The sequence below is a fragment of the Nylanderia fulva genome, unplaced genomic scaffold, assembly GCF_048542155.1.
Source record: "Nylanderia fulva isolate GAGA-0341 unplaced genomic scaffold, ASM4854215v1 Scaffold25, whole genome shotgun sequence".
Taxonomy (NCBI): Eukaryota; Metazoa; Arthropoda; class Insecta; order Hymenoptera; family Formicidae; genus Nylanderia; species Nylanderia fulva.
This window is the reverse complement of record NW_028190314.1, coordinates 2,945,079-2,956,834: the sequence shown is the minus strand read 5'-3', so window position 1 is coordinate 2,956,834 and position 11,756 is coordinate 2,945,079. Positions and strand designations below refer to the sequence as shown.

The window sequence follows — 11,756 nt, the reverse complement described above, 5'->3', positions numbered from 1 at the left end:
TGTACTCACCATTGTATAAAATGCAAAAGTTAGAGTTTTTATGACAGGTGGTTAATTAGAACAGATAGAAGATTAATTTTCAGCATTATAGGTATAGGACCATTAAAATTTCCTGATTTCTATTACAGTCTTGGTTTGTGTGTACTATGAACAAAGAGTTACTTTTTGATTTCATCATTCATAGATACAATTTCTTCATATAACCTATATGACAAAAACTATATAATATAAATTTTTACTTATCAATGTAAAAAATATGCATTTTATAAATAAATATATCTATTTTTAGACTCACCATAAATATAAAAAGGAAAAAGTTCCTGTACAATGTAGTTTGAATGTAAGTTACAACACACATCGCTGGCCAGTTTCTCAACTGAAACTTATCCTAAGGTGAAATTATATAGATATTTATTTAATAATGTAAAAAATATGTATTTAAAGAAATAATTGTATGTTTGTGATTCACCTAAAAATGGAAGAAAAAAGCGCATAAACATATTTTGCTAAGCTCTGAAATGAGCTTACAATATTTGTCGTTGAACATATCACTTTAAAGATCTGCATCTCTCTTTGCATTTTCTAGAAAATTTATCGATTTTTTATTTACGTATGTAACAAATATCTATTTTAAAAATATATATATACCTGTAAATAGTTATTCAAACTCACTATGAGATGTAAAGAAATGAAAAATAACTTCTATGCGCAGAATTTCATAAATAAATATGTATATTAATTGACATATATGAATAATGCATTTGGACACTCAGACTTCATATGCTATATACATGTATCAGTATGTACATACTATCGCCATAATCACAATGTACCATTAAAACATATTTTTACCGAATTAATGTAGATTTCATAATTTTAAAAGTAGATGTACTAGTGTTTTTATTTACTATAAAATGCAAGTTATTTAGAAAATTTATAAACAATAAAGATTCATTATAGTGATAAAAATGCTAAATTTTTTCTTATTTATTTCGCTATAGTCCATGTAATAGGCAGATTACATTTTTTTTAATAGTACGTCGACAATGATAAATAAATAATATTTCAGAATATGCAATGAATATCGTACGTGCCCGAAAGGTGTTACTGGTATGCACAATTTATTAACAGGCATTGTTAAAGGCACGAGAGAAAAACACAGTACATCACACAAAATATACATTGAATATTTCATTGAAATAAATGAAAAAAAAATTTCAACGATTAATTGATCAACTAACCGTTCAATAACCAGCTTAAGTTTTCGTTTACAAGTTTTAGAGCAGTAGAAATTCAGCAGAATTAAATAAACACATAAATCACTTCTAAACTTTTATGAATTTAGTTTTTGTGACCATTTTGAATATAAGGTAAATATGTTTACTTTTGCGCGACATTGCATGGAAGCATTATGGCGATATGTAAGCTTTAAGCGGGAAGCACACATTCTTGCATAAGCGCATAAGCATATGCATAAAGCTAAGTCTACATTGGTCGTAGAATCATAGATCGTAAGAAAATTGATCCAATCAGAGTCGATTATTCTTCTCACATTCAACTGTGATTGGATCAATTTTCTTACAATCTACGATTCTACGACCAATGTAGACCCGGATTAAGAAATTCGATTGGTTCAATTTCCTATGCATACGTTTATAGACCAATCAAGATTCTTATGCTTACGCTTATGCGCCTATGCAAAAGTGTGTGCTCCCCGCTATATGTTTACGCTTATGCGCCTATGCAAAAGTTTGTGCTCCCCGCTTTATTGGCCCGTATTCATAGTCCGTTCTTATATTTGAGATCGTCTTAAGACCTCGTTCAACCAGTCAAGAGATGCTAAGCGGCCATTTAATTGGTTGAACGAGGTCTTAAGACGATCTTAAATATAAGAACAGACTACGGGCCCTTGTATATTATTTATGTTTAACGAGCAAAAGAAAGAACGATACTTTCTATATGAAAGCGAGAATAACGAATGCAACATGTGACATTAAGGTCGTTCTACATTAGTTGCAAATGGAGTCGCAAATCGCAAAAAATTAGCCAACCATAGTCGATTATTTTCTTGAATTTCAATTGTGATTGGTTAATTTTTTGCGATTTGCGACTCCATTTGCAACTAATGTAGAACGACTTTAATATTTCCATGTAATGTCGCGCGAAAGTAAGCATGGCGCTTTTTGTATGAGAGTGCGGCTGAATTTCCACTGAGCGCGTCAGGCCGCGCATCACGAGTTTAGACCAATCAAAACACTTCTTTACTTTTGTATTTGGCTGTCGCTTAGTATCAAAAGTATCATCTTACTTTTCGGCGCCGCTACATTGCTCGCCGCTCGCTGCATGACACCGCCTCTCGATCAGATAATGCTTTTATTACTAAGCGATTTAAACAAATAAGTCATCCGACATGCCCAATCAACGTTCTTAGAAAAATGCGAAAAAGCTCTGATTGGCTGGTCGAATCACCCATCCTCAGAGTATCGATTCTGTAACTTTTTTTAAAGTGAAAACGTGAAAAGTAAAAAATTTCCGCCAATTGCACATCAATTTCATTTTAAAATCAATGCGTGATTGGCGGAAATTTTTCACTTTTCACATTTTCACTTTAGAAAAAGTTACAGAATCGATACCCTGGTCTATTTTACATCGAGCACTTAATACGCGTATCAAATAGTACATTTGAGCTGATCAGCCAATAATTGAATCAATTTACTAGTTATTTACTATTTAATACGCGTATCAAGTACTCGATGTAAACTAGGTCTCTGTCCCACACGTTGATTCCCGTACTATGTGATTTTCTTCTTATGAACGTTTCCGCGTTTGTTATCGTACCATTACGCATTACGCAGACGCAGTGAAATATCTCAAGCTACCGTTACATTACATTAAGATTTGAATAATGTTAACATTTAACTTTCCTTTGTGCTAAAGTATTTTAATGTGTAAAAAAAGATGTATGCGCTTGTGAAATTTTACGATGATGTGCATTATGTGTGCACCCAAAAATGTATTTTTCCTACTAAAAGTCGCGACATAAAAGTAAAATACAGCGATGGATATAGGTATTCCGCAACGATCATTGCAAAAAACAGTAAGAAAAACAATTATATCTACTAAAATGCTTTTCTTTTATATTACGTATTGTATATTTATCTCAGAGAGCACAAAAAGACCAAAAAATTTCTTAAAGATGTCTAAAAGGTAATAAAACATTTTTAGACATTTTTTGGACAGATGTGCTCTTTGTATGTATATATAAATATGTTATTTATAAATATAAATTTAACATATATAAGATAGGCAATAAGAGCCAAATCGCGGATGACAGTGCGTTATTCTAAACGAAACTAAATTTTTTCGTTAGAATTAAATACCTGTGCACAAGGCACCAAATTTTTACTTGGACACGGCCAAGATATAAAATTGGAATAATCTCTACAAGAGATTTTTAATTCCATGTATCCCCTATTCCCCCTAAAGAAATAAAGTGCGAGAGAAAAATATAGATCCGAAAGTCGCAGAATCGGGAATCGAACCCGAGACCTTTCGCTTGCCGGGCGACTGCTCTTCCAACTGAGCTATTCAGATCCTTTCGATTCTATACTTTTCTCTGTTATATATATTAATGTTGGTAAATAAACGCCTTTAAGCCAGCGTGTATAAATTAAGAGTTTAACTAGGCTCTGTAATATATAAATATAAATTTAACATATATAAGATAGGCAATAAGAGCCAAATCGCGGATGACAGTGCGTTATTCTAAACGAAACTAAATTTTTTCGTTAGAATTAAATACCTGTGCACAAGGCACCAAATTTTTACTTGGACACGGCCAAGATATAAAATTGGAATAATCTCTACAAGAGATTTTTAATTCCATGTATCCCCTATTCCCCCTAAAGAAATAAAGTGCGAGAGAAAAATATAGATCCGAAAGTCGCAGAATCGGGAATCGAACCCGAGACCTTTCGCTTGCCGGGCGACTGCTCTTCCAACTGAGCTATTCAGATCCTTTCGATTCTATACTTTTCTCTGTTATATATATTAATGTTGGTAAATAAACGCCTTTAAGCCAGCGTGTATAAATTAAGAGTTTAACTAGGCTCTGTAATATATAAATATAAATTTAACATATATAAGATAGGCAATAAGAGCCAAATCGCGGATGACAGTGCGTTATTCTAAACGAAACTAAATTTTTTCGTTAGAATTAAATACCTGTGCACAAGGCACCAAATTTTTACTTGGACACGGCCAAGATATAAAATTGGAATAATCTCTACAAGAGATTTTTAATTCCATGTATCCCCTATTCCCCCTAAAGAAATAAAGTGCGAGAGAAAAATATAGATCCGAAAGTCGCAGAATCGGGAATCGAACCCGAGACCTTTCGCTTGCCGGGCGACTGCTCTTCCAACTGAGCTATTCAGATCCTTTCGATTCTATACTTTTCTCTGTTATATATATTAATGTTGGTAAATAAACGCCTTTAAGCCAGCGTGTATAAATTAAGAGTTTAACTAGGCTCTGTAATATATAAATATAAATTTAACATATATAAGATAGGCAATAAGAGCCAAATCGCGGATGACAGTGCGTTATTCTAAACGAAACTAAATTTTTTCGTTAGAATTAAATACCTGTGCACAAGGCACCAAATTTTTACTTGGACACGGCCAAGATATAAAATTGGAATAATCTCTACAAGAGATTTTTAATTCCATGTATCCCCTATTCCCCCTAAAGAAATAAAGTGCGAGAGAAAAATATAGATCCGAAAGTCGCAGAATCGGGAATCGAATATGTTATTTATATTATATATATAATATAAATATGTTATATCATATGTTATATATTATATGAATATACACATACGCAATAATAAGTAAAAAAATTATCCTTTGCCAAATAATATATCAATGTAAACAAAATATGTTACACATATTTTTTTTTAATTGAAATTTTATATCTGAATTAAATAATTTTTCCTAATAGATACTTCTCATATCAAGATCAAAAAAATACCTAAACACATACATACGCACATGCACAACACACACATGCATCCATACACATGTGTCTTTATATATGTGTACATTAAAATATATATACTAAAATATATCACATAAAAACAATTATTACAACTACAAATGGTTTTAATTATATTTTAACCATGTTTTGTATTTCTATAGATGATAAAAGACTATTAGAAACAATAGTTAAAAATATTAATACAAATGTACCTAATGTAACAATAAACCCAAGAAAGAAGTATAAGACTAGAGATATTAACCCAGAAAAAAACATTGAATATCTACCATATGGTAAGTATGCTGTATCTACTTTTAATCACGACTTTTTATCACTTGAATATAGATTCGTATAATTCTTATGTGTATAAGTAATTTTCCGCTACAATTTGTTTAGCAAGTAGTAATAAATCGATTAATTGTGATGATCCAAGTGCAACTAGAACGACTGATAATTCTAAGAAACAGTGTAATCTTAACAAATTTACCGATGTATCTGTATCTTATGGTAAATATGCATTCATTATAAATATTCCTATAAATTATTATATTTTAATTGTTAATATCAATCTCTTTTTACAAATTTAGATAATGCTATTAATGCAACGACAACCTGTGATATGAATGCAACTAACAATGGGACAACCTGTTACATGAGTACAACTAACAATGCGACTGCTAACTGTAAAGAAAGCTATGATTATGAGAAAAACATTGAGAAGTCTTGTGGTATGGTTATGTTTATTATTATATTATATTTCGCATAATGATTAGTATTCAAAATGCACTTAAAGAGACTAACATTTTGTTTTCCAATGGAGGATCTGTATTATTTAAACCAGATTCTTCTATTGGATATCAATTGTACTAACATTTTGTAAGCACTTTCTGAATAGCAATCAATATGTATAGGTTTATAATATTTCAAAATGTGTGTGTATAAGAAGTTAATATGTTATGCTATTTTTTATAATTTTAGATATTAATAAAATAATAAATTTGGATGAAGGAGGTGTTTTAAACTTTGAAACTTGTATCGACTCCTCAGAGATTGATTGCCAGAAAGATATTCTTGTGTTTTCTTTTAATGGTAAGTAAGATCTATATATTGACTTATTTACAAAAATTCCTCATTTATTGAATTCAGTAAATGTTATAATGAAATTTTCTACTTTTTTCAGACGATATTAACGAAACAATTAATTGTGATTATACAAGTGCATTTAAAGAGACTGATAACTCTAAGAAGCAATGTAATCTTAAGAAACTTGCTGATGTAACTCCATCTAGTGGTAAGTATGCATTCATTACAAGTATTTCTGTAACTATTAATTATTATAACTTAACTGTAAATAGTATTCTCTTGTTACATTTTTAGATAATATTACTAATGCAACGACAACCTGTGATATGAGTGCAATTAACAACAGGACTATTATTTGTACTAAAAGCCATAATTATGAAAGAAACATTGAAAAGTCTTCGTCTTGTGGTATGATTACATTTACTGTTTGTATTCTACATAATGGTTAGTATTCAGAACGCACTTATAAAAATATTACAGTATAAGTATACTCATCGCCAGTAAAAGAATTTGTGTGTAAAACAGATTCTTCTATTGTATAACATTTTGTAAGCACGTTCTGTATACTTACCAATATGTGTATATGTATATATTCTAAATATGTGTATGCATGTAAAAGTAAATATGTTATGCTATTTCTTTATTTTTTTTAGTACCTATCAATCAAACGATAAATTCAGATGAAAGAAGTGCTCTAAACATTGAAACTTATGTCGAGTTCTCAAAGCCTGATTATCAAAAAGAAATGCTTGATAACAACCAAAATATTTTAGTAAATAAACAAATAGAATACGTGGAACTCTCACCTATTTGTAAGTATATATACATTTTTATGCGTTTTGATAGATATTTACTGCCATTATTACTAATATATAGTAACGTGAACTATAAATTTTTGAAATTAACGTTTTTATAAAAGTATCGTATAATATAAATTTGTATATTTTACACCTGTTTAAAATTATATTTAAAATACTATATAAATTTCCATTTTTCAGATTACGCTGTGATAATCTTAGAAGTGACCTCAACTTTCTTTTGTAAGAAAAATAGTGGAGCATGCTGATGGAAATTATTATTTATAATAGAGTAAATAGCTCTTAATCAATGAACCATTGTATTGTATTCATTATAATTTTAGATTAGGTTAAGTATTATGTAGATATAATCATTTTAGGTTAAGTTAGGTATTATTTAGATATTGTCATTCTGTGACAAACAGACAGTATTTCGACTTGAAATATATTGATGCAAAAATGGCGGATTTTTGCTATGGATATAATAATTCGAGTTAGCTTAATTGGATTGCACAGAAGAGTTTTCAAATCCATATATTTTACATTTTAGGAAAATATAAATTTGGCATTATTGCATTGATTTATACAGTCGAACCTCAATATAGTATGTCATCATATATCTAACATATATCTAAATTACATTTATTGAAAAAATAGTCTTTATATGTATAGGAAAATTATTAAATCGTACGCGATGAAATGAATATATATTCTCATGACTTTCAAATAGTTCCAATGTTCGTGATAATAAATCGTCGTCGAATAAGGTTTGCCAATTGGAAAAGCATATCTCACAATACATATAATTATAAGATATAATATAGCATACAGCCAGAATAGAACAGTTAGAGGAGAAATCACTTTTTTCATTACAATTCAGTGATGCACAATATATACATACATACTTTCCTTATACATATAAAGACTATTTCAACACCATAGAGTATTTATATAAATACAAATATACAAGATAATTTTTTAACATAATGTATGGGCTTGTACATAATGTTAAAAATTATCTATCTTTGCTTGTTCTATTTCTGCTACTCGACATCTCTTAAAGACATATATTGAAGTTAGTGTTATCTCAGATAATGCAAGCCATTTGTCATATAAAAACGAATTTTTTAGTGCTGCATATGCTGCATTTCTTTGTTTCATCAAATATTCATGGAACTTTAATATCATTCATTAAGGGGAGATTATCTTTTTATGTCTTTTATGTACAGACTGCGTTTCTTGCACAGTTTTATTGACACTTGTGCTAATATCTGCAATGAGTAGTTTTATGAAATCTTTGACTAATTTCTTCTTATCCTCATCTCCTTTTTTGATACATTCTACAATTAACATATTTTCAACATATTTTAGAAGAGTTGACAAAGTAGATGCTACGGCGGAAGCTTTATAGAGTTGTGTGTTATTATCATAATTTGCAATTATGTTTATTGCAGAGATGCAGTCATCGTATAATCGAGGATGGTACAGCGATTGGAAGTCTTGTATATTTGTATATATATCCTTTAACGCCAAGAGAAACCGTCCAAGAAGGCGTAACTTGGCACGAATCATGTCGTGCTGATGTTGCACTTTATATTTTACGCACATTTTATTTGCATATGTTATCATTAACTCATCGTATCTCAAAATCCGTGTTACTTCATCTTCCTTCATAACCGGAAAAACAGTTTTCCTTAAAGTTTTACTGGCTATTGGATGAAGTCTTCCAATGATTCGTCTACCCATTACCATAATATTCTTATTTTTATTAAATTTACTGTTAAAACAAACTCTAGAATGATGTCGTATTGTGCTTTTGGCAAAAAATCCTTTACATTTGGCACAGGCTGTAAAGTCAGTTGCAGATTTATGATACTTTTTATTTGGACGTCTACTAACAAGTAATTGTCCACTATCAAGTTCGGCTTTTGTGTTAAATTTGAAGTTTCCATTTTTCCAAATAGCGTCTATTATTTGCAATCTTTCTGGATGTTTCTTAGGTAATATGGCAAACTTTTTTACTTGTGGTTCATTACGATGAACTGTTACCAAATGACGTGCAAGTTGAGTTTGCAACTTCTTGCAGAAAACACAATAGTTTCGTTTCGATTTCATTTTAGATGTTTCCACATACATAAGCTCATCGTTGCATATTACTGAGCCAACAGTATTTGAAGTATCCAAACTTGAAGTGGAAGACGCAGTCTTGTTTATTGTACTTTCCACGCGATCTTGTGTAGATTCAATATCTTGTGAAAAAGAACTTTGTTCAGATGGTACGTATTCTGAATCCTCATCGGTATCATTACCTTGTATAAAATATTAATAAATACATTATATACATATGTAAAAAGAGGACACAGTTTTTACATGAATAAAAGTATGTATAAGCACAACATGTATTGAAGTATGCATAACACAATATTAATTGTTTTAATAAATGTAAAATATATACAACAAAGCAAGAAAAATGTATCATAAGAATAAAATTTATTTTTTTTTATTTAAACTTTTTTAAGTGTACTATCACAGCAGAAAAAAATATAATAATAGATACAAAGATTCTTTATATCTATTATTAAATAATATTTTAATTAGAAAATACATTAAAAAATATAAAAATAAAATTAATTAAAAATATTAAATTTAGTAAATATTGTTTAAGGGGATGCTGGAGTTACTTGAGAAGTCAGTTTTGTTTTTTTCCTTTCTTATCGACAAAATATGAGGTTAAATAAATTGTAAATCTATTTATTGGCTATACGGATTGTTTTTTACTTAAAATTAGAACGCTTCGCCCTTTGTTAATATTAATACTTTAATTTGTACAGGCAAAAGATTTATCAATCTGTATAGTCTCATATTTCTTGATTACAGAATAAGAATTCATAAATCTGTAAGCTCATCGTTGCATATTGATATATCAACAGTGTTTAAAGTGTCAAAATTTTTTGACACTTTAAAATGTTGACACTTGTCAAAATGGTTTTGTATTAAATAACATTGCTAATAAAATATTTCTATGTAGATAACACTTTCTTATTAAAATATTTCTGTATACTAAATTTGACACGTATATTTTATTACATATAATGTTTGTGTGAAATAAATAATATATTGTGCAATTAATCATGTTCTTGATTTAAGGCTTTTTATTAATTCTTGAGTTTTATAAGCAGCTTTCGCTTATAAATTAAAATAATATGTATCTATCTAAAACTGATGGACTTTTACATGGAGTCTTTATACATGGTTTACTAAAAGTGTAGAAACCTTTTAATATTACGAAATTTTTTTTTAAGATAATTGTGTTTTTACACCAATTCATTTGTCTCGAATTATTTTGTGCATAAAAATATTAAAATTATATTATCAAAAATTGAATATTTTACAAGATATTTTACAAGAATTTGCCATTATATGTCATATATGTTTTTTTAGTTACATCCCGTATATTACACTGCAAGTATTTGCAAAAATACTTGCATTTTTTTAAATTTGATTCACCAAAAAAAAATTATTTAATTTTGTCTATTATTCTTGCTTATTAAACAATTAAATCCTTTATTTATTCTGGAATGTAGTTAAAATAACCAATTCATAGAAAATAACAATGTCGTCACAATAGCCAAATAGTATAATATATATACATAATTTTGTACTGTCGCTGTATTAGCCAATCTATACTTAACTCTTTATACATATGTACCAGTGCATTTTATCGAAAAAGTAAAACTAATGTATACGTCACAGAGTTAATGTACTCTTATGTATACAATAAAATATTAAGGTTTTTTGTGTCGTCAAAATAGCCAATTGACATATATTTATATATATATATATATATATATATATATATATGATTAAAGTATAAAGCTTAATATGCCTAATAATGAATTATAAAAATCAAATGTTTAACTCATATAAGCAATAATTAATATATTATTGATAATCATTTTCTATTTTCTACAATTGTTCTATTATAAATAAGTTTCTTTTTATTTAGAATTAGAATTCTCCTTTACACAGCTTTATAAACAAAAAATAAACAAAAGAAAAAAAGAATTAAATATTCGTTCTGCACATTTATGCTATTAATATAAAAATATTAGACAAGAGAAATATTTAGTCTTTATAAAATAATCCTATAATATAAAGCAATCGACTAATATAATACATAAAATGGGGTATCTAATCATCATATAAAATATAAAGTTCTGCAAGCATTTTACTCGAAAAGCAAGCTCTTGCATCGCTAGATTCAGATTGCAAACTATCGTTATTTGATTGTGAACAACTAAAACGTTTAATATTAGGTGTTAGAAAACAGCTAATACGAGATTTTAAAGCTAGGCATTCCCTCAAAGGTCTTTTTACTCTCTTGTCTGTGCACTTCTTGAATTATTATTATACATCTACATAATTATAATTCACCGAATTTTTCTTACGTCTCGACGTAATTTCAATTTATCGAATTTTTATTATGTCTCTAAAGTGATCATCGTTTCGCTTGTAATTGTACGTTTTAGAAAATACAGTAAATTAAAAAAAACTGTCAAAGTTGATTCTCTTCAATTCTGAAAATTTTCGAATTTTGCATTTTCCATAAACATATTTTTCGATTAAACATGTTCCAAACTATAAAAATCGACTCTAAATACGACTGAGTATGAGAATTTTAAATTTCTTAAAGTTGGTCACTTTTTAAATTTTTCGTTTCGAAATCGACATTGATCTATCTTCATTTAAAGATATTTATCCGCACTTGTAAATGTCGTGTCTTTAATACATTAACGTCAATATGGCACCAGAGTTAAAAAAATTAATTTTTTAATACGA

At 28.7% G+C, this 11,756-nt stretch overlaps 3 protein-coding genes and 1 long non-coding RNA gene across 6 annotated transcripts in view; 1 reads left to right on the top strand and 3 right to left on the bottom strand.

Annotated features, from left to right (window-relative positions):
- Positions 1–11,756, bottom strand: part of LOC146722979 (F-box only protein 39) — a 46,450-nt gene that overhangs the window by 17,618 nt on the left and 17,076 nt on the right. The gene's annotated exons all lie outside the window — the stretch shown is intronic.
- On the bottom strand, positions 4–1,733 carry LOC114932930 (uncharacterized). Of its 2 annotated transcripts, XR_003819984.2 has the most exons (4): positions 649–1,733; positions 470–582; positions 296–388; positions 4–204 (listed from the first exon to the last, which is right to left on the bottom strand). It is a non-coding gene; the product is annotated as an uncharacterized LOC114932930 (long non-coding RNA). The 2 variants fall into 2 exon arrangements; XR_014924828.1 differs by having other exon boundaries at positions 296–582.
- LOC114932933 (uncharacterized) lies at positions 1,511–8,707 on the top strand. The gene is made up of 9 exons (XM_085483425.1): positions 1,511–3,097; positions 5,199–5,330; positions 5,434–5,544; positions 5,625–5,765; positions 6,016–6,126; positions 6,218–6,328; positions 6,415–6,528; positions 6,774–6,932; positions 7,119–8,707. Exons 1-9 carry the CDS (start codon positions 2,959–2,961, stop codon positions 7,184–7,186), a joined length of 1,086 nt encoding a protein of 361 aa, XP_085339551.1. The 5' UTR covers positions 1,511–2,958; the 3' UTR covers positions 7,187–8,707.
- Positions 8,047–10,721, bottom strand: LOC114940736 (uncharacterized). Its single transcript, XM_029315489.2, has 2 exons — positions 9,599–10,721; positions 8,047–9,226 (listed from the first exon to the last, which is right to left on the bottom strand). The coding sequence occupies exon 2, from the start codon at positions 9,051–9,053 to the stop codon at positions 8,109–8,111; it is 945 nt and encodes a 314-aa protein (XP_029171322.1). The 5' UTR covers positions 9,054–9,226; positions 9,599–10,721; the 3' UTR covers positions 8,047–8,108.

Bases quoted from the DNA above. Each gene is read 5' to 3' on its own strand.
- LOC114932933 (XM_085483425.1), top strand. From the start codon at position 2,959: ATGTATGCGCTTGTGAAATTTTACGATGATGTGCATTATGTGTGCACC. The intron at 6,127-6,217 runs GTAAGTAAGATC...TACTTTTTTCAG, and splicing joins TCTTGTGTTTTCTTTTAATG to ACGATATTAACGAAACAATT. The intron at 6,529-6,773 runs GTATGATTACAT...TATTTTTTTTAG, and splicing joins TGAAAAGTCTTCGTCTTGTG to TACCTATCAATCAAACGATA.
- LOC114940736 (XM_029315489.2), bottom strand. From the start codon at position 9,053: ATGTATGTGGAAACATCTAAAATGAAATCGAAACGAAACTATTGTGTT.